The following is a 23843-nucleotide window of genomic DNA, read 5'->3' as shown; positions in this document are numbered from 1 at the left end:
TGTTCTGCTAAATGGATATATGCCCACCAAATTGCCTTCTGCATATCTATGCTTACTTCCACAGATCAGTACCGCTCTCAGTTCTGGCTACAGAAGCTCCTTTTTATAGCAGTCAGAGAGTAATTCAGAAGCTCATTACTAGTCCAAAATACGTGACTGATAAATGCACATCCATAAGCATCTATAACATCACTCTCCTCCCCCAGGCTCAGAGAACATCACAGAAGAGGAGCAGAAAGAACGTAAGAGTGAAATGAATGGACAGAGTGTTCTAGAAAACTCTCTTCCGGGTATGACAGGGCTGCTGCACTCAAGAGCTCTCTCAGACCTGCACAAGACTAATACAAGACTGAGCTGATCACCGTTCCATCGTAGGGGCAGAGGCCATCCCTCCCTGAAGATCTAATCGACAGTAACAGTAGGTAGGACAGAGAGAAACATTTTCATAAGTGATGTAACCAGTGGTTAAGTTGCCTACATTTCTGTAACCCTAACCCATGCTCCTGTAAACAAGCTTAATTAAATTTATTAGGTCACTCCCTTCACCTTCCCAAAAAATTACTAGGACCTGTTGAAAAAATGATGGGAAACAGTGGGGATGAACATGGACAAGAAAAAATAATGATGTGAATATAATCAAAATATATGATACATGTATGTGAAAATGTCATCATGAACACTATCGTTATGTATTATTAATGTGTGGTAATAATATCTTTTAAAAATGAGACCTAGTATTTATAAGGGTACTGGCAGAGTCGGTTATAACCTGCTTATGAAACACACAAATATGTATCAATGTAACAATTTGCACTTAAAAGAAAGGGCTTTGGGGCTCACTAACCATCCAATCTAACTGAATCAGTGCCATCCAGGTACAATGAGATACCCATTAAATCATAAAGCCAAGGAGAAAACCTGAGGATGTCCTCTGACCTCCACACACATATGCATGAACATACATGAACAAATACATACACACACACATACAAATGTATAAAACTGTAAACAGAGGTATTGCTTTCATGTCCCAACTACATAGTTTCAAATAATCACACAGAAAGTAATATCAATTACAAACTGTTTGGCCTATAGTTCAGGCTTATTAGTAACTGGCTCTTAGATTGAAATTAACTCATTCTATTAATCTACGTATTGCCACATGGCCATGTCTTTTACTGGTCTGCTGCCATGTTGTTTCTTGGGAAGATTCTCATACGTCTCTTTCACTTTTGCCCCTCCTCCAAGTCCTCAGTTTGATTGTTCCACCTAACCCTATTCTTCATGGCCATTGGCCAAACAGCTCTTATTACTAACTAAAGGGGAACAGGACATAGTTGCAGTGTACAGAAGCATCCCATAGCAGAAAACCCCGAACATCAGAAGCATAGCTCCGTAATGAGCCAGTCTCAACCCCATCTGAATTGCTCTCTCAAGTTTTCATTGCTTCCCACAAATACTACAGTGCAGACTCTTGCTGCTTGGAATGTGGTCTCCCCATTCACATTTCAGGGCCTGCTGGAAATGCAGAATCTCAGGCTCCACCCCAGACCTGCTCCATCAAAATCCTAGACTTTAACAAACTCTCGGCTGATTTGAATATAGAGTAAAATTTAGCAAACGCTGCTATAAGGAGCTGTTGGCTAAAATGTGATGGGCCCCACTCAAGAGATTACAGACAGAACTGAGGCAATCCTAAAGAGCACCATGAAGGGACTGGTTCACACCCCTAGTTCTCCCTCCTTGAATCTTCTATTTAACTTTGAGCTGTATGTCAGGAACCCATGTATGTGTAACACCTAGACATGCCCGACTCCACCCCATCCAAAGGAAAGAAGATCAGTACATCCACAGTTCTCCAGCTTATCCAAGCAGCCACCCATGAGAATCCCTGGTCTCCAGGTATAACCACAGCCTTAACCAAAGAGAGCATCGGTGTAACAGCAGTCAGACACAAGAGGTCCCAAGTTTGTAACCCTCACCAGTCCCTTACCACAGACCTTCACTGTCCCTCCACATACAGAGCACATGCACACACGCATGCACCCATGTGCATGGCACACACACACACACACACACACACACACACAGCGACAGGGTTGTTAGTCACTTTAGCTCTATCAGCCAGCACACAACTGGCGCCTGTTGAACATTTCCTGAAGAACTGAACGGACACGGACGGTAGAGCTGACAGATGAAAGAGGAACGCTGCCAGGCCGAATGAGCAAGAGGGTGAGCATATGAAAGCGATGGCAAAACACATGTCCAACCCCTTAAGTCTCACTGATGTGGGACTTCAGAAGCCTAAGCCTGGTGAGCGAGATTCAGCCTGAAATTAACAACAAAATCACCTACCATTCCAAACAGGGGGCAGAAGGGAAACAAGCCAGGATGGAGCGGGTGCGTGTTGGCACAGCAGCACAGGACACAAGCAAACAGGTGGGGCACATGATGGGACTGCCTGCCAAGCTAAGCTTGTTCTCGTCTGTCTCCCTACCAACCCAGGGAGTGCCCCTAACCATGTGCACTGACACATACTCTAGGCCAGAAGAGTGGGCAGAAACAGAGTACCATCTACGTACAGGTCAAGACATACCCTTCCCCAGCCAGAAGTCACGGGGTGGGGAGGGGAGAAGCAGGGCATGCGGACATGAGGACACCTGTGTAGGGCTGAGGAGATATCTCAGGATATGCATGCCATGAAAGCATGAGCATTTTGATTCCCCCACACACACATGTTTTAAAAGCTGGTAATGACAGCACGTGAATGCCACCCCAGCACTGGGAGACAGAGGGATCCCTGGGGCTTGATGGTCAGCCAGCTCAGTCCAGTCAGTGAATCCCATGTCGCATGCACTGAGAGACCCTACCCCATGGCTCCTGAGAAATGATTCCTGTGACCTGACCTGTGGTATCCATACACATGTGCGCCCACACACCAGAGCAAGCACATCAACACACTTACACGTGCAGATATACAGCTCACACACCTGCATAAGACATTCAGTAAGTGCACTTGAATGAGTCACTGCCACGCTTTAAACATACAAGACTTGAAATATGATCACTCTGCGGTCAGTCTCAGCCAGGCTTTGCCTGTGAAAACAAAGGGTAGGGTCCACAGGGTGCTACCTGTATTTCCTTCTCCTCTCTGCTCTCTGGGAAGCCACTGCCGCTCTCAGCACGACTAAAAGAATGTGCCGCAGACAGGCAAACGAACAGCTTTTTGAATCACAAGTAGTATGAGCAAGATAGCCTCCATCCTGCCATATGCTTGACTGAGGCAAGGAAGCTGTCGTTAGGAGTTTGTATTGATACAGCTTGCTGGCATCTTCTCTCCATCTTTCCTGGGTCTTATGCTGGAGAGCTGCCTCCTCGGGCTGTCTAGCCCACCACACACTTCCAGGAAACACCCACGTTTACCCCCACACTGCTTAAATTGGCTGTACACTTAGAGGTTACGCCAACATTTGCCTTTGGGGAGATCTTCTGCAGAGTGGCCTCACCACAAACCAGGCGAGTCTGGCAAGGCAATAGGGCCAGGTGGCCAAGCCCCAGCCGCCCAGGCCCCTCCCTCCCACTCAGCCCTGCCTCGGCTTCCCCATCAGTCATCACTTTCCTGGTTTTCTTGCCCGTGGTGAGAATAGCTTCCTCTTGCACAGTGAAGAATGGCAACGTCTGAGTCTGTATGTGACGTCATCCACATTCCTTGGCATGTCATGGGAGACCCCAATCACACGGTCTGTGGTACTCCAATAGGATGAGTCACGCCTGCTGCTCGGTGGGAGACAGGAGAAAACACTTCCAGCCTCCTGCCTGGGCTGGGAGCCCTGAGTCAGTTCCTTCAGCTTCCGGCTGGTATAGAGGGTGCAGGCAATGTAGGGTACTAGTAGGTCTGTCAGGATGTTGTGCAATAAAAATAAACCCTGAGGTCTCACTCTGGAAGGTTTGACCCGGGGCCTGAAAAGGTGGGGCTGACTCAAGTGACGCTCTTACCGTGCACCGTGCACAGTCATCTCCCTGCACGTGGGGTTTCCGTTCTCACCGTGCACAGATCATCTCCCTGCACACAGGGTTCACCATTCTCACCGTGCACAGATCATCTCCCTGCACACGGGGTTCACCATTCTCACCGTGCACAGATCATCTCCCTGCACGCGGGGTTCACCATTCTCACCGTGCACAGATCATCTCCCTGCACGTGGGGTTTGCATGAGAGCGACTTTGACAAAACAAGGAGTCTGTTCTTTGAACAATAAATGCAAAACTTTTAGCCAAACTAACCAAACAAAAGAATGAGAAGACTAAAATTAATAAACTAAGAGACTAAATGGGAAATTTGACAATCATATCAATAAAATTTAAGAAATCACTGGAACATGCCTAGATTATTCCTGGCTATTTATCCAAAGGACCCCAAGTCAATGTATCCCTGATACTTGAACACTGCCATGTCATTTGCAACAACAACCAAGCTGTAGGATCAACAGAGGTGTCTGTCAACAGACTGGATAAGGAAAATATGGTATAGTCATACCATGGAAGTTTTAAAAACTGTTTATTATTACTTTACTTATTATTGCATGTGCACACATGTATGCATTCATACAGGTGTATGCACATGTATGTATGTACATGTGTATGTGTATATGTGTGCACGTATGTGCATATGTGCGTGCATATGTGTATGTGTGTGCATATGCATGTGTGTGCATGTGTGCACATGTGAATGTGTGTGGGCATGGGTGTCTGTCTGCCTGTGTGTGGTATGAGAGTGCTAACACAAGGTCACATAGTGTGTCTATGGAGGACGGAGGACAATTCTCTGGAGCTGACTCTCACTCTTCACCATGGGTTCCAGGAATCGAGTCCCAGTCATGAGTCCTGAACCGTAAGCACTTTTATCCGCTGAGCCGTCTCACTGACCCCACAATGGAATATTTTTCAGCTCTAAAGAATGAAGACATGCCATTTGCAGGAAGATGGATGTAACCAGAGACAGTCAGTCATATTATATGAATTAAGGCAGATTGAGGAAGACAGACAAATACTGCATGCTTTCTCTCACACGCACTTCCTTGATTTTCTACAGAAACATAAAGTCACGCATGTTTGCGTGACATGAAAACAGGAGTGAAGTCGACTAGGGGAACAAAGGGAATTAACGGGAGCAGGTAGGAGTGAGGAAGGAGGTGGGAACCACATCAAATCCGTCGCACAGTCTGTATGAAAATGTCTTTACGTAACCCTATACCACGTACAATGCATGCCAATGAAGAGAAAATAAATTTTAAAAAATTGTGCAAAAAAAAAGTCCTTATATTTTTTTAGTTGCTATCATTAAATGACATCTCTGTGAATGTGCAATTTTAGGACTACAAGGGGCATTAGAGAGTAGTGACTCTAAAGAAAAGATGCTGTCCTTTGGTAATATTATTTACAGGGAATTCTAGAACCCTTAAACTGTGTTTCTCCCTTCTCCGGGACACAGGAACTCATTCTCAGACTGACAGTCAAGCTCACTCTAGAAGTTAAGGTCTTAGGAAATCATGAATGCAATCAAAAGACCTAGCTTTAAAGATGATGAAACTGAAAATGAGGAAGCCAGTGCCATCACACAACTCCTACAGAACTACTGCTTGTTCCCTTTCAAACTGTGGCACAGGACCCCTCCACTACGGCGCCTGACAGTTCAGCTTGTCCAGTGGAAAGGTGACCATATGCAGTAGTCCTGTACCAAAGCAGGAAGTTCTGTGCTTGACTGGCAAGGTCGTGGTTCTTAGGGTCTTCAGCAAAATTCACTTTCTGTTAAATTATTGAAAAGTAGGCATTTATTTTCAGATGCCCAAGGATACAGAAATGAGCTGTAGCCTAAGGATGCAGGGATGAGCCATAGCCCAAGGATGCTGGGATCAGCCATAGCCCAAGGATGCAGGAATGAGCCATAGCCCAAGGATGCTGGGATCAGCCGTAGCCCAAGGATGCTGGGATGACTCATAGATCTCATGTACCCCTGTTCCTGTCAGAGACCAAGGCAAACAGAGAAGCTAAGAAATGAAAGCAGAAATAAATTCACCCCCACACTTAATCAAGACCTCCACGTATGTGTGGTACACTGCTCTGATCCTAACCCCCAACAATAGCAGTGAGAATAGAGAGAAGAAAGTGACCATGCTGTTGGAAAGTTCTTCCACAAGAGGAGAAGGGCTAGGATCAGTCCCTGTGTGGACCTGGTGCCATGACTGACTCAGAGCAGACCTAACTTAGAGTTCACTGATCTAATCTTAGAAAATGCAGCCTTCTGGGCCTCAGCCCCCAGTGTGCTCCTCCACACTGCTATTTTATCTTGTGAATACAGGGAACAAGTGAAAGAGATACATTCAAAACGGAGTAAAGTTTTCTGTGGAAAAAATGCATTCTTAATTAATCTCAAAAATAAAAAAAAGAAATCAATTTTTTAAAAAAGAATGTGTTCTTTCTTTTCTCTTCTTGAAGGTATGGTATGTCTAGGGACTGAACCCTACAGAGCAGTGGCTCTCAACGCCTTAACGGTCAAATTGACCTTTTGACAGCAGTTACCTAAGACCATTGGAAAACACAGCTATTTACATCACAATTTGTAACAGTAGCAGAATTACAGTTATAAAGCAGCAATAAAAATGATTTTATGGTTTGGGGGGTCATCATAACATGAGGAACTGTATTAAAAGGTCACAACATTAGAAAGGTTGAGAACCATTGCTCTAGGCCTTCATAAATGCTAAACAAGAATTTTACCACTGAGCTACATTCCCAACCAACACACCCCTAACACACACACACACACACACACACACACACACACACACACACACTTTCTTTTTCCCAGAATGTCCTCTTGAAACACATTTCTAGGAAGCAGAAAGAGGAAAAGGGAAAGTTCTTGTGTGTGTGTAACTAACAGGACTGCGAAGCTTCACCAGTCTAAGGGTGACAAGAAAAGCAACAACAACAAAAACAAAACAAAAAAAAAAAAAAAAAAACACTGGTTAGGTAAATTTTCTATTTCTGGGTCACAATGGTTTCTGTACTGGGAGCCGAGTCATAAGCGAATTTGCATGTTCCCACTCCATGAGTGTTCCTGTGAGTGTCACATACACATATGCGCTTGAAAGAATAAGGTGAGAAAGCCGGTATTTGTTAAATTAAATGCCAAGCCTTGGTACGGAGAAGTACAACAAAGTACCAATTTTTAAAAGCTAACTTACATGTGTGTTTATTTGCCTGTGTATGTGTCTATGCACCATGCAGGTATCTAAAACAGCAGTTATTAATCCCATCATGCAGTTCAAAGAACCTACGGCTCAAAGAATTAAAAAGGAAAAAATAAAGTTCAAGTTCTCGAGGCTGCGAAGCAGTCACTGTGAGTCACTCCCTGATCTCTATTCCTTCTGAACATGGCGCTTCTGACACAGCCTTTGGTGACTAGCGTTCAAATGACTAAACATAAGAAATTACTTATCTCAAAACACTTGGATTTTTCTTTTCCTTCAGGTCATGAAAGTCATCCCTACTGAACTAGGAAAAACATCTGTGGCATTCCTCCCAAGCGGTGCAATGGACAGTTTAGAACATCTGCCAAGGCTGGGGATGTGACTCAGTGGCAGAACCCAGGCTTAGTGGGATGAACCATGGGTTCAGTCCCTAGAGCCACTGAGATAAACACCTACCAGGGAGTGGAGTATGAACCAGGGAGCCAAAACCACATCGAAAAGAAATCTCAATGCCCTTCCCTGAAACAAAGAGGAGTGAGGAGTGGTTTGGTACATTGGGCTCTGAGCTTACTATGACCAACGTATGGTTCTTGGCTAAAATCTATAGTCACCATTTCAAAATCCAAACACCATACAGTCATCTCCTTAAAAACTTGAAGTCATACTTGAAATGTAATGCCCAGTTTTACACAGTTTACTAACCAAGGAAGTCTCAGACCTAGAGAGAGAAATAAGATGCTAACTAGCAAACTTCCAAAAAGAACTGGTCTGGGGTTCAGAAAAACGACAAGAAACAAGAAATCTGCATTCTAGCTGGACACAGCCAAAGCTGTAAATTATTCTCAGGAACTAATTACTTGGAGCTCTAAAAAAAAAAAATGTAACTCTAAATCCCCAGAGGTGGGAGGTGCACAGTCATCTCTGTGCACCGAAAGAATGTTTATTGAGCTATCTGTCATACTGATTTTACATTTACTTAGTGTATTGGCTTTAAATAGCAAGGAATAAATAAACTGATGGCATCGATTGAGCTGTCTTTCTCAGGCCTCCCCCAAATCTCTACTGAATACAGAGAGCTAGGAAATAGGTTTACCATATTAGCAAAGGACAGTCAACATGACAAGTACATTAAACCAACAACTCCTTCCTGGGAACCCAAACAGTGCACCAAGGGAAGGAATGAAAGAGTGATCGAAGCCCTCAGCCTTCAAGGAGCGCGACTTCAACTGATCACAATACAAGGCTACCCGCCCATCCTTCAGAAAAGAAAGTGGGAGAAAAAGTACAGGGGTTCGGAGGAGCACACCGGAGATTGCAGCGTCCTAAGCAGCCAGTGAGAGGCATTAAATACATGAAGGCAGTAAGTGAGAAAAGAAAAGCAATTAATTCACTGGCTACCACTGGAAAATTATAGACAGCTAGGATAAAATCTGACAGTGATTGAGAAGCATCACATAGCTGTGTCTTGTTGCAGTTAAGTTTTTTTTAATTTAACTTTTTATTTTATGTGCATTGGTGTGAAGTGTCAGATTCCCTGGAACTGGATCTTCAAACAGTTGTGAGCTACTATGTGGGTGCTGGGAATTGAACCCAGGTCCTCTGGAAGAGTAGTCAGTGCTCTTAACCACTGAGCCATCTCTCCAGCCCCTCAGTTAAGGTTTTATTGCTGCAAAGAGACCATGACTACAGCAACTCTTACAAAGGAAAGCATTTAATTGGGGCTGGCTTACAGGTTCAGAGGCTCAGTCCATTGTCATCATGGTAGGAAGCATGGCAGCATGCAGGTAGACAGGGTGCTGAAAAAGGAGTCTAGAGTTCTACATCCAGATCAGTAGGCAGCAGGAAGAGATAGTGACACTGGATCTGGCTTGAGAATTTGAAACCCAAAAGCCCACCCACACTGACACACTTCCTCCAACAAGGCCGCACCTCCTAATAGTGCCACTTCCTATAAGCCTATGGGGGCCCTTTTCATTCAAATCACCACACTTGTCTTCCAGCAATTTTATACGATTTGGTTTGTATTGCCCTGACCAAGTGTTTAGCTAGTGTACAAATCATGACATTTTCACACACATAAATCATTGTACTTTGCTCCATTCTGTTACCCTTACAAACACCCTTTCTCAAAAATCAATTTGCCCTCTGCTTTCGTTACACACACACTTAGATATTGATCCTGCATATGAAGGAAAATGCGATATTCTATTTTATCCCTAATAATTTCAAATATGACTGTTTTAAACCATACAAATTAAAATTCTAATAGACAACCTTAAAATATATATATGTATATTTAAAGCTTGTTTTAAGCTTTAAAAATAAATTTTAATTTTAATTAAACTTTTAATTGAAAAATAAAAGATTAAAAATTTAAGTTTAGCAATCTAAAAATTTCTAGATCTTTTGGAAAGTTAATATCGCTTCCTAAACACAATCACGTCATTTTACTAAAGAGAAACATGCATTGAAAATGTGGTTAGTATAAATTTGTCCTTCACCTGGATGCAATAGGTATACATAAATAAACTAACTGCATATGAACCCTAACTTTCCAAAACTGCTCAAGATTTCCTTGATGGTGTCATGGTACATTGTATAAAGAAACACACTGTACCAAAATCTTTAACCTGATGAGCTTATCAGCTCTATTCCAGTAAACAGATAGGAGAACAAAACATATCCATTGTACATAATCTGTCACTCAAAGTGGTTACATTCACATTCCTCATGCAAAACACAGTGTTTCCATGATATCTCTAAAGTAGATAAGTGGTGACTGTACATGAGCTATCATATATTTTTTGTATGTGCATGTGGTGCATGTGTGTGTGTGTACTCACATGTGAGTACATGTGTGAGTTAGGCATGCATGTATGTGTGCATATAGAGCCCTGAAGTTGATACTGGGCATTTTCCTCAGTCATGTTATACTTTATTGGGATTACAGGTGACCTCAAGGCCTGCACAGCTTTTCCATGGACTCTAGGGATCCAAACTACAGTTTTTATACATTAAAAAAAAATAATTTATTTTATTTTATGTGCATTGGTGTTTTGCCTCAATGTATTGCTGTGGGACAATGGTCTTGCACCTTGTAAATCTTGTAAAGATTTGTTACTTGTAGTTTAATAAAACGCTGATTGGCCAATAACCAGGCAGGAAGTATAAGCAAGGCAACTAGGCAGGAAGTAGAGGTAGGGCAACAAGAACAGGAGAATTCTGGAAAGAGGAAAGGTCAGTCTGCAGTAATCACCCAGATGCAGAGGAGGCAAGATGAGAATGCCTCACTAAAAAAGGTACCAAACCACACGCTAACAAAGACAAGAATTATGGACTAATTTAAGATGTAAGAAAGAGTTAATAAGAATAGGCCAAACAGTTTATGATTAATATAGACCTCTGTGTTTCTTTGGGACTGAACAGCTGTGGGACTAGGCAGGACAGAAACCATTGTCAACAATGTATGCCTGTGTGAAGGTGTCAGATTTTGGAGTTACAGAGAGTTGTGAATTGCCATGTGGGTGCTGAGAATTGAACTCTGATCCTCTGGAAGCGTAGTCAGTGCTCTTAATCGCTGAGCCATCTCTCCAGGCCCCAGCTATCATACTTTTATGGCAAGTACTTTGTCCAGTAAGCCAGCAGTTCTCAACCCCTTTGTAGATCACATATTAGATATCCTGCATATCAGATACTTGTTACAGTTCTTAACCATAGCAAAATTATACTTACGAAGTAGCAATGAAATAAATTTATGGTTAGGGTCACCACACATGAGGAACTGTATTAAAGGATCACAGCATTAGGAAGGTTGAGAACCACTAAGTCATTACAGCCCAAGTTGGCACATACTTAGACTAAAATATAGATAACCAATATTTATTGTTCAAAGAGATCCATTACTAGAAAACAGAACTTCAATATTCCTTAGAAAAAGGCCCTTGCTTTCCCAGTCAATTATCAGAATTTTTGTCCGAGGTTGTCTGTCTATCAGGACTCCACACTTAGCATTTTGGAAATGGCTCCCAGGTAACACTAGCTTTTGTTCCTAGGAAAGGATAACACAGAGAATATGTCAAGAACATTGTGTTTAAGTCAGAATTCTTCTTCCCAGTCCCAACTTGATAGCAAACCCCTCTATCTGATAAGAGTCTCTTACCCAAAATACACAAACATTTACAACTCGACAACAAAAAAGAAAACCATTCTAAAGTTGCAGAAGAAGTGAATAGATTTTTGCCCAGAAAAGATACACAAGCGGTCAAGACACTCAGGAAAGTGTCTAGCAGCCACTCAGTTCTAGGAAAACACAAAACACAACCACCGTGGCACACTACTGCATACTCGTGAGGAGGGCAACAATTATTTTAATGGAAAAATAAGTGTTGCTTGACAGGGCCCGTAGGTATGGGTCTATTCTACCTTGACTAAAGGTCAAAGAGCTGGAACTTACTTCTGCTCCTACAAGGTTATTGTCAACCGATCAAATAACAGGTATGGTTAATAAGCAGACCTGGTAATCAGGTATTAAGAAATAGATTGGTGTTACCTCAAAGGTGTAGGCTCCAGTCCACCCTGATTTAGACCAGAGAGTTCTGCTCTCTCAAGGTCATTATCAACACTTCAGACAGCAGGGGTGGCTCACATCCAGACCTGGTATTTTAGGTATTAAGAAGTACATCTGTTTTAACCTCAAACAAAAGTCTAAGGATCCAACCAGGTTCCTATTCCCTTTGAGAGATAACAATGGATTCCACCCAGGGAGTGGTTTGCCTACAGAATGTTTTGGTCTAGGGTGTTGAGTGTTACTTGTCTTGTTTTGGTAACAGAATGTTTAACTGTGTAGCCCTTAAGGCTTCAGCTGGTCAGTTCTTTCCTTGCCTCCTGTTAATGCAGTGTTTATCTTACTCTTGCCTTCTAGGGCAAGTTTTTCAGTATTCACCAGAACTCCCTGTGCTTCATTTTGTTCTCTACTTATCTTTCTAATCCCCAGGCCCCTACCCTGGTAAGTGGCACCCTTGTCTGGTCTCCGACCGTTGCTGAGGATACTGGGAAACTGAATCCATATATCACTGGTGGAATCAAGAAGGACACAGTCACTGTGGAGATTCCTCAGTAACTTAAATATAGAATTGCCATGGGATCCAGCAATTGCACTCTGAAGTACACACTCAGAAGAATGGAAAGGAGGGTTCTAGATACCAACAGGATCATGGTAGACAAAAGGTGGACCATCTCCATCCTATTGCTTGTAGACCTCCATTGCTGATCCTACTCAAAAGACATGACTTCTGTCTTCCTTCTCTCCATTTCCCTTCTCCTGGAATTATAGTAATTTTTATTCATCACATAAAAATATTAAAAGGTTATGCTTCAACGTTAGGATTGGTTGGCAATACTAGGAGTGTAAAGAAAAAGTCCTTGTAACTGAGTATGAGATAGCCAAAACCAAGCAAAAGGAAACATAGCGTGCTCTGGGAAATGACTCTGATGGCTCCCATGAACTCTTCTACTCCCATTAATAAATGAATGGATACACAAATATCGTTGTATCTGTAAAATGCCAAAGAATGCTCTGTTCTATAATTTTTGAAAGCCAGTTATGGAATATTAGCAAGCTATTAAAAGGAATCATGTATACTGTATAATATGGGTGAGCCTGGTAAGTATTATGCCGGGTAAAAAGGATCAATCACAGACAGGTAGGTGGTGGTGGCAGATGCCTTTAATCCTAGCACTTAGCAGAGACAGGCAGATCTTTGAGGTTGAGACCAATCTGGTCCACAGAACGAGTTCCAGGACAGCCAGGTCTATGCAAAGAAACCTTGTCTAGAAAAACAAACAAACAAACAAAGACCAATCACAAAAGACTATATATTATATAATTCCAATCCTAAGAAAGGAACCAAACAGGCCAATCTACAGATGTTGGAAGACCAGAGTCTGCTTAGGGCTGGAATAATGAGGACCCATCACCACCGGGGTACTAAATAAAAGCTAGGTATTTTCTCCTTGTGATGAACATATTCTTCAGGGAGTTATGGTGATGACTATATAGATCTAAAGAATACACTGAAAACGGTTGACAAGGTTAAAAACCTCTACATAGATCAGTTCTAAAATGCATGGATTGTATCTCAGTCAGTGTGCATCTGAAGTGGGCATCATTTGGAATTGTCCTGCCAATTCTGCAATTTTGCAAACCAGAATTCCCAACGGGAGGCATGTTAGCCATTCCACCCCTACTTCTAATAGACAAAAAGACCCAAGTCACTGTTGGTCTAGAAGTGGGTTTCTATAACATGATAAAAATGAATAAGACAAAGTTTATTTGTGGTCACTGCTGAAAAAACAAACAAACAAACAAAGAAGTGCGCAACAACTACTCTAAGGGTTGCAATTCATCCAGTGGGTGTCTTTTTGCTGCCCATCACCTGACCCCACTAGCATAGCTGCAGGGCAAACTAGTTTTTCTCCTTCAGCATCTCTCTGTCAGATAACAGACATGGTTTCTCTCCCAGAATGAAAAAGCTCGGCTATTTTATTTCTAGCTCCTCCCCATCCAATCCAGCTCATATCTTAAGCCTAGATGGATGTCAGGGAATGTGGAGAAAGACGGTCTCTAGAGAATCCATATTTATGTGTATTGTTAAACAATTCAGACTGAGGCTAGCCTACATTAAAAACAGTTTACTAGGCAGAATGCTCCCCCCCTCATCCGTGGTCTGTGTTTACAGAACAGGCTGCCACAGTTGGAGGCCTTTCCCCGTCTTGTAATACACTGCCTTTGTGTCCCCAGCCCACCCTCTGAGATGAGCTTGCCGCTATAAACAAGAATCTCATTTTTCCACGTCAACAATTTCTATTGATAACCTCATATCTTATGCATTCATTCCCAGTTGACTGTACACTGCCTCAACTATGGCTTTTAAGCCACGTGTGATGTGCAGAAAAAAAGATAGAATTGGGTTTTTTAGGGCTTAGCAAAACTGTTTCTGAAACAGGTTTGGACCTCTATTTTCACATTTCCCTTTAAATTGATTTAAAGTTGGAGAATTTCAAAATTCAGGGAAATCACATCTTTTTTTTTTTTCTTCATTTTCTAACTCTAAATTCCCAGGCTCATCATATATAATACACGTAGAAATGGGCAATTCTGAAAAAAAGCACTATGTCTCCATTTAAAATGCTATAAATTAGAAATGGAAAGGAAAGCCTATCAACTGGAGATCCATCCAACGAATTTAGCTCTCATAAAGGCTACATCACATCTCCAGGGCTTGATGATAAATCTTAACCGTCTGCCGGTTGTACAAGATCAGTAGTGAACCATCTGGCTCATTTTGTTTATATCAATCTAAATAAGATGTGTCCAAGTTTTTGATATTTCCACAGCTCAGAAGTGGTAAGACTACTGCCAAGCAGGCTGCTTTATAACCTGATTTCACAGGGATTGGGGGATGGGGTATTTTGTTTTCTATAGCAAAGCAAAGTTTCCATGCAGAAATAAGGCGGAGGAGGGGACAAGCTGGGTGTAGTGGGTAGTGGTGGTGCACACCTTTAATTCCAGCACTCTGGAGGCAGAGGCAGGTGGATCTCTGTGATCAGGGCCAGCCTGGTCTACAGAGTGAGTTCAGGACTTCCAGAGCTATAAAGTCAGGTTGCTAAGCTCATGCAATCGTAAAAGGCATTTGCTGCACAAAGCTATGGATCTGAGTTCAATCCTGGGATCCTTATAAAGGAAAAGGACTGACTCTGAGTTGTCTTCAAATCTCTATGTATGTACCATGACACCTGCACACACACACACATATAATAGATTAGATAGATAGATAGATAGATAGATAGATAGATAGATAGATAGATAATATGTATACAGTAGGCAGAAGCCATTTGTTCGTCTCCCGGACATCCAGACCATAAATAATCAGACAGAAACTGTTTTAATTACAATAGTGTTTGACCTATTAGCTTAGATTTCTTATGAACTAACTCTTACATCTTAAATTAACCCATTTCTATTAGTCTATATATTGCCATGAGGATTGTGGTTTACCTGTAACATGAGGGCCTGCTTCTTGGGGTTTCTGTCCTGCCCAGTTCCCACAGCCGACAAGCCCCAAAGAAAATCATACAGAGGTCTCCATAAGTTATAAATGGATTGGCCCATTAGCTCAGGCTTCGTATTAGTTCTTATGCCTTATATTAACCCATTATTCTTCTCTATGTTAGCCACATGGCTCGGTACCTTTCTTAGAGGGGCAGCTCATATCTTGCTTCTTCCATGATCTGGGCAGGACTGAGGAGGGAGCTTCCTTCTTCTCAGAATACTCCTGTTCTCACTGCCCTGCCTCTACTTCCTGTCTGGTTGACCTACCTATACTTCCTGCATGGCCAATCAGCGTTTATTTAAAACATGATTGACAGAATACCAACAATTCTTCCACACCAGTTTACCTGTAAGGTTCCGGCATCTGTCTCCTTTGGCAGCTACATGGCATCTCCTTGACTCCTGGAGTCTCTTTCTATATTTGTTTGGCTTTACCACCTGGCTTTGCTTTGCTAAGTCATTGGCAGAAACAGTTTTATTCATTATCCAATAAAAGCAACACATATACAGAAGGACTTCCCACATCATATGTATAAAAACATACATGTCATTATAGACAGATAGTGTATATGTATGTATGAAACATATATATTTAACTATATATGTATATGCAATTTTTAAAAATATTATCCCACTGAATTGGGAAAACTCTGGGCTCCCATGTTTAAGGAGAGTGTTGGATGTGCTTTACGCTGTTGCTTTGTTTTCTCCCAACTTCTTTCCTCTTTTCGAATCTGTGGCAGCAGGAAGTCCCCTTTAGAAGAATACAGTCTGTCCTTCTGCAAACTGGCTGGAAGAAGGAACCCTTTGACTGCAGTTCCTCGCTCACCCTGTCTCCTGTTTCTTCCCTACCCATACCCTGCTTCCTGGTGCCCCACTTTGCCCTCACTCCATGTCTCTCAGAATCTCAAGAGGTGTGAAGTCAGGAGGGATTGCAGAGGCTAGCTGCCCCCCTCCCTGCAGCCACCTCCCAAAACAATGGGCCTTAAGCCCTAAAGCAAATTGCATTTAAATCACTTGAAATTAAAACTGAAACCATCGTTATGACCTTGAAACCTCTTTATAAAAATCGATTCCCCTTCCACCTCCTCTTTCCCTCAAACACTTTCGATGACTTCTGAAAGCAATGGCTTGCGGCAGAACAATGGTTTTCAGGCCAGCCGCGGCCCTGGCAAGATCACCTGAGATCTTGCAGATACAGCCTGGTTGGCCAGGCCCAGGCTCATCCAGAAAGTCTGGAAGGAACTTCGAATTTCCTCAGAATTTGAATATGCAAAAAATTCCCAAGATACTGGAGTTACAGATTTGAGGAGCCACACAGAACCAGTAGCCTACACAGAGAACTACAGTTCCCTAGGTCTCACCTCTGACTGTCCTGCTGTGAGCGAAAGCCCTTTTTTCTTTTTTTAATCAGAGGCAGTATGGCCGCCATTTACGGGATCATGGTTTGAATGTGAGATGTTCCTAACAGCTCACATGTTTGAACAGTTGGTCTCCAGCTAATGTTGCAGTTTGTGGAGGTTATAGAACCATTGGACATGGGGCCCAGGCCACTAGGAGCAGGCCTTTGAGGAGTGACAGCCAGGCCTTGCTTCCGGTTCCTCACCACTTGACGAAGCCCTCACCACGTACTCTGCCATGCCATCCCCGGAACAGAGTGAAACTATAAAGTCCTCCTTCCTCGGGGGACTTGTGTCATGTAATCTGTCCGAAGAAATGTAACGAACGCAAACAGAAAGGCAGAGTTTGGACAGACCAGTGGCTTCGACGGTTTCCTTTCTCTACCGGCCTCACAGGAAACTCAAAGTAAAAGCATCAAGGAAGGGAAAGTAAAATTGTGTGTAGTGTCAAATTGAAGATTGTTTAGCCAGTCAGCCGGCGAAGGTTCCTTCTCAATCTTGCTGAATTTGCAGTTTCTCTCTTAAACTTCCCATAGCGCCATAGTCTTTGGAGGCAGGTCCTGCTTCCCTTTCTGTACCTCCTCCCCTGTTAAGCAGTTTTCCGTGACTGTAGCAAGTACCTCAGATGAGCCAACTTAGAAGCCTGGTTTTGACTCTCAGATTTGGAGCTCCTTATCCGTAACTGACCGGTGCCCATTACATTGGACCTGTGGTGAACTAACGTGTCCTGGAGGGAGCACACAGTAAAGGAGACTCTCTCACATCATGTCTGGACGCTGAAAGAGGAAGAGACCAGTGCTCAACAGCCCTTTTGGAGGGCACACCCCTCCCCAGTGACCTGACCCAAAAACTTCCCCATAAGGCTTCCACTCCCTTTCAATAGCACCAAACCAAGGATGAATGGAACACTTCACCTACTGTCCTTTGGGGGCCAATCTAGATCCATTAATTCTTAGTCTTCAACTTTCCTATCAAAACTGGGATAAACAAAAGAAGCTGCCAGTAGTGCCACAACGTGGATTAGCTTTCATCTGCATGTGCACTGACTGGCACAGTTAATGCTCATAACTTTCATCACGAATACCTGTGATGTTTTGCCTTTTCATAAGAATATTCAACACATTAAACATTATTCTACCTACCTGATAAAATAGGTTCAGCCATTAATTTGAGTAATCATAATCAAGAAGCTCTCATACAGGGAATGTATAATATAGATCAAATATTGAAATTATAGTCTGTAAAGAACATGTTCAATATATTATTTTGATCTATAAATAATGGACTTTGTGCACATTCACATTTAAGGAAAAATACCTCCAAAACTGGTTAAGAGGAAAATGGACAAGATTTTTTTTACTAACAGTATATTCTGTATGGATAAACTCTAAAATACAAAAGAGAGACAGAGTATATTCTGTATGGATAAACTCTAAAATACAAGAGAGAGAAAGAGAGAGAGAGAGAGAGAGAGAGAGAGAGAGAGAGAGAGAGAGAGAGACTGCAGAGAGCTTGGCCTGATATAGTCCAGGTTATCAGGATATGTTTTAGAGCATTTGAAAGGCCACAAGCCCACTTTCCCCAGAAATGCCTATTTTATCTACGTGATGAAATGACAAGGAAGGGATTTAGCAAGGCAATTCTATTTTCATTTCACGAAGATGACATGTCTAACCTACCATGTCCATCAGAAAACAGTCAAGTTAGTGAAGAATACTCAACCCTCCAGGGAAACGGCCCGTTCTCTCTACTACCACCTGAGCCTGGTGGTATTTTCAGCGGGCCTTCTAAAATAGAGTGAGCAGATGAGAGCCACACACACTGAACCTTCCTGATTCTATCTTCAAATGTCCTTGCTCCTCATCCCCACCTTGAGCTTCCTCCTTCACTTTACAGAACCACCAACCTGTGGGAGCCAGGTTCAGGTTTGATGAACAGTGAGTCAAATCCCTAATTACATGAAGGGCCAAAGCTACAAAGTTTGAGAGTACTGTGCTCAAAGCCAAGCTGGAAAGAGTAGACACAGTGGCCTCCCAGTCCCATACAAAGCATTTTGCTCTATACTCCAGACCTCCGCATTTTATAAAGGAGTTTGGTGGGGGGTGTGGCACACTCTGGGATTCTCTGGAGGAATATCCCTGAGCGTCAACACTTCCTCAGACTAGCGGGCACTGACCGTTCCTGACAGTGGAGATGAAGTTACCAACAGCAGGAGCAGATGTCTCAGAGCCGGGAAGAAAGACTCAAGACTCCAAAATACAGATTTACAAAGAATGAAGGTTACGCTGACCAATAAAAAGGGCCTCTTAACCCCAAACCAGAAAGCCAGATGCTAAGAATTGTGCTTCGACAATATGACCAAGGCACTATTTTTCTTTAATTTTCCACTGAGGTTCTTGCAAAAATCACGTGCCCCCAGCACTTTTACTGAAATTTTTAACTTTTAAAAAGCTGAATACTAGTTTATCAGATTACAACGCTCCCAACCGCCCGAAGGCGTTTGTTGGTGTGGTTCTGGGGTTTTCCTTGTTTTTCCTTCCAAACTGCCTGCTGTCTAGACCTGTTGCTTCGGTGAGGAGAGGACCTTTGAGGTAAATGGGTTTGGCAGGTCATTTAGCCCATTCTGTTGCCAGCAGTTTGACAGAGGCTCCCCCTGACCCGACCCTGAGCCTGCAGGGAACCAGTGTTTGCAGCGCTTCTGCTCACGGTTACCACCTCGGAGCAACCTCCACACGACCTCTTCGGACTACAGAAGTTAAGGAATCTGCCTCCTTGCTTGGCTAAGCCAGCATCATCCCTGGGACCTCAGTGAGTATTGGTTCTGCCCTGGCGCTCAGAAGCCCGGATGAGAAAGCAGCGAGGTCACACCTCACTGAAATCTCTGTTTTCTTGGGTTCCAGCCTTTTCCTTAGCCACAAACCAAAAAGGAAAAAAAAAAGTTCTGACTTGAGACACACACAGAGCGGAAGTTCGACAGTTCAGCGGAGGAGAGGCCGCTGACTGGCACCTACCATACAACCCCAATTCCTCCCCAATTCCTCCCGCCCTCTCGCTGCAGTCCGCAGGGTGCGCAGGTGCTGCCAGGGGACAAACCAGCCCAGGGACAGAGTGGAGCCATCTGAGTTAACCCACAAAAGGGGGATCCACTGGATAGAATTTCTAGAAGTGACTGTAAAGCAGGGCTAAACCAAACTACACAACCCAGAACGCCAGACCGGAATGGATTGAAAGTCATTAACCATAATCAGAGAGAGGACTATCTCCACACCGCCAGGCCAGAGCATATACACACACTCACAAACATACACTGTCCCAGTTGGAGTTGTGAGGGGGGGACAGGTACATGGTGTCCCGGCCTCGGGGTATCTGCTTGCCGCCCCATAAGCAGCTGCGGACAGTAGGGCGCGCAGAAGGAAGCAGGCGCTCCCAGCTGCCACTAGCAGGGATGCTCACTGACATCGCACCTAGGGAACCTCGGGGACCGTGGTGGCTGTGACAGCTTGAAACCTTCTTCGCTTATCACTCTTTCCCCGGGTGCCCAACTTTGTCGGTCCGACTCCGTCCTTCCTTACCCAAATACTGCCGCAGGTCGAGCAGGAAGCGAGGGGGTCCTCCGCTGAGCTGGTAGAAGAGGGAGCCTAGGCAGAAGACCAGCAGGGTGGCCATGCAGAAACCGTAGTCCCGGAGGGAGAAGCGTAAGAAAGGCAGCATCGGGATCCGGCGCTTGCAGCCACCCAGGCACGGAGGGGCGCCCCCCACAGGGGCCCCATGGGGCCAGGGATCCTCGCCGCCGCCGGGATGCTGCTGCTGCTGCTTCTTCTTCATCGCCGGCTCCACCGCCTCGCACAGCCCGCCCGGGCCAGGAAGAGGTCACCCATCCGCCGCCAGCCGGAGCGCCTGGCCGGCCGGCTGCACATGGAGAGGGACGCGTCGAGGGCAGCCGGGTGGGGGCGGGGAGGGGCCGAAGTTGCCGGGCTCAGGGCACTCTTCCCATCTTGGTCCCCGACGCCCGCTGCGGCCCCGAAGGGCCCGAGATGTCCCGGGCCCCGGTGTGGGGGTGGCGATCGTAGCCCGCGCCTGGTCGCGGGTCCCGCTAGCAGTCCCGCGCCCCAGATCCAGCTGTGCTCCGGGCTCGCTCACAGCTCGCCACGAGCGCCAGCGTGGACCCCCCGGGCTTTGTGTGGGTCTCGGGCGGCGTGTTTGGTCCCGACTCAGGCTCGGCTAGCTCAAGGCAGGGAGGATCGGGAGGCGGACACCACCCTCTCGCTCCACCTCCTTGACAGGGGCTTCCCTTCTCTCCTCTCCTCCCCTTTCTCCCCGGCGCAAGGCGGCCGGCTCTCCTCCCTCCCCGACCCTCTCCTCCTTCTCCACTCCGGGGCTCCTCTCTCTGCCTGGTGTCACGTTACGGCTTCTGCTGGGGCCGGCAGGGAGGGAGGAGGGGGCCGAGGATCAGCAACAAGGAAGAAAGTTTCTGGGTGTGTGTGGGTTTTTTTTTTTTTCTTCCTCCATTCTCTACAATCTGGTCTCGGTTCCTGCGCCACCAGCGACCTCTTGGGGCTCGCTGACTTCCCTCTCATAAACAGTGCGTGCTGAAGAATTTGACTATATTTGACTACGTTTGTCTTCGCACTTCGGAAACTTGTTCTCTTTCTATATCCCAAGCGACCCGTCTACCAAAGGCTGATAAGGGCTACTGGGATATAGGTTCAAGACCTAGCTCGGACGGTAAAAGCGCAAGCGGTAGGAGTTATAATCAAACACGTCCTGCAGGGCCAGGAGCAGCTCCTGCACTCCGTGGCTGAGAATCGGAGGGTGCTTTTTTCCCTTGGTCCTTCTAACGCTACTAGCGCTCCACTGAGAACAAAGATGTACAATCGATTCGAGAAAGCCCTTGTAGCAGATATGAAAGCGGGAAGCTCTGTCCCCTCACATACCTGTTTCACTCTTGTCTCTCTTTCCACCGCTGCGAAGTTTCCAGAACGGAAAGAGCCAGCGGAGCTTTTCTGACACCGATCTCTGATGCAGCCCCTGATAGTTGACAGAGCTGCTCTATCGGGCACACCACGTAATCGTTTTTTGTTCTGTTTTAATCGTCAGAAGCAGAAGTGACATAGCCTAGGAGTTACATTACGTTTCCAGAGTCCTAGTTTGTTTTTTCTGTTGCCGTGATGAATATCATTCCCCAAAGTAGCATGAAGAAAATAGGATTTGTTTGGCTTACCCATTACGGTCTGTTATGGAAGGGAAGTTGAGAAACCTAGAGGTAGGAACTGAAGCAGAAACCAAGGCGGTATACTACTTGCCGGCTCACCTTCAGCTTCCTTTCTTAGGGCCGCCTTTGCAGGGATGGTTCATTCAGCCCGCAGTAGCCTGGCCCTCCTCCTACTAAGGAGGAGGCAAGTGTTCCCCATCCATCGCCACAGGCCAGTCTGTTGGAGGTAATTCCTCAACGCTGTTTTCCTATTCTAAGGTGTGTCGAGTTGGCAACAAAACTCACATTCAGGGGCATAAGCTGGTAGGACTCTGAACAAGCCAGAGATATTAACCTCTGCAAGGTGGCCCAGGCCAGATAGAGCTTTCTCCATGGGTTGCCTGGGATTCAAAAACAGACAATTTAGGTTAGATCACATTTCTAATGCCTCTCCTTTCTCATTCCCAACTCATTCTAAATATTCCAGTAATCAGGGGCTGGGGAGAGGGTAAGAACTACTGTCCTGAAAACCTTAAAAGGGTTGTGCATCCTGAAAATATTCCATGAAAAACTGAGGAATGGGATCATGGGAAGAAGAACTCACAATGAAAGAACAGTGTGTGTGTGTACATACATATACACACACATATATACACACATACATACATTTATGTGTATGTAATGTATGTATGTGTGTATATATGTGTGTATATGTATATAAATGTGTATATATGTATACACACTCTGAAAAAATATGGATGACCTGGGATACCGTGACCTGAATATGAACTTCACGATCTAGAACATAGGTGAAGGCGGTATAAACCACCAGCAGCTAGAGCACTGGTTCTTAACCTGTGGGTCGAGACCTCTTTGGGGTCAAATGACCTTTCCACAGGGGTTGCCTAAGATCATCAGGAAAAAAGGGTATTCACATTACTATTCATAACAGGAGCAAAATGACAATAATGACGTAGCAATGAAAACAATTTTATGGCTGGGGGTCGTCACAGCATGAGGAACTGTATTCAAGGTTCACAGCATGAGGAAGGTCGAGAACCACTGAGTTAGAGAGTTGTGAGGCGGGCAGGACCCCCCCACACACACACACACACAGCTACACTCTCAGAGAGTCACTGCTGCATGCGTATAGATTGTCTCTCTCTTACATTGTCCTGGCCACTTTCTAAGGTCTAGAACTGTTTGGGACACCGAGTAGAAAAGAGGCCCTTTGTCTTAGGAACTCCCAACTAGAGTGTTAACGGTTGATTTCACATTTACTCCGTGAATGGGAGGTTTATCTGGATTAGTGTGCGCACTTTGGAAATGTCAGTGCCCCTTAGAGAACTCAGCCCATCAGTCATCGCTCATTAGTGTGAATTACTTTCATCAGGACAATGAGTAGCCCAGAATAGACTCCCAATTAATAATTTCTGAGTTGATAAAGATGGGCCAGAAGATGGGAGCTGCCAAGCAATCTTCATAATGTTTAAGAGACCTCTTCTGACAAAATGATCCTGAAGCAGAGTCTGGTCCCATGATCTGAACCTTCACTGTGTCTAAGAATCTCTGTGCTTGTGACCCCAGCCTGGGTTTCTAGAGCCAGCTTCTTGTAAGGAATCTGATGAGCAGGAAGGAGGAAAACACACATCTGAGAAAATAAATAAATGTAGAAATTAAAAACAAACAAACAAAAACCAAGTAAGGAAAGGGCAGCAAGTAGTTCAGTGGTGGAGCCCATGTCTAGCATGGACACAATGCCCTGAGTTCAATTTCCAGTATGAAAGGGATAAAGCCTGGCACAGAAAACAATAGTGGAGAGCTGGGAGGATGGCTCAATCAGTAAAGTGCCTGCCTTGCAGACATGAAGACCTAAGTTCAGTGCCCAG

General features: G+C 44.5%; 1 protein-coding gene across 1 annotated transcript in view; it reads right to left on the bottom strand.

Moving 5' to 3' along the window:
• The window catches only part of Ust (uronyl 2-sulfotransferase), a 280068-nt gene extending 258937 nt beyond the window's left edge, over nt 1-21131 (bottom strand). Inside the window, exon 1 of the mRNA XM_048425248.3 lies at nt 20336-21131. Within this exon, the coding sequence (XP_048281205.1) occupies nt 20336-20588 (253 nt within the window). The 5' untranslated portion in view covers nt 20589-21131. The remainder of the gene's footprint in view (nt 1-20335) is intronic.
• Between the last annotated feature and the right edge of the window lie 2712 nt (nt 21132-23843).

The sequence above is a fragment of the Myodes glareolus genome, chromosome 1 (assembly GCF_982192425.1).
Source record: "Myodes glareolus chromosome 1, mMyoGla1.1, whole genome shotgun sequence".
Lineage (NCBI taxonomy): Eukaryota > Metazoa > Chordata > Mammalia > Rodentia > Cricetidae > Myodes > Myodes glareolus.
The sequence above is the reverse complement of the archived record's forward strand: the minus strand, read 5'-3'. Positions and strand labels throughout refer to the sequence as shown.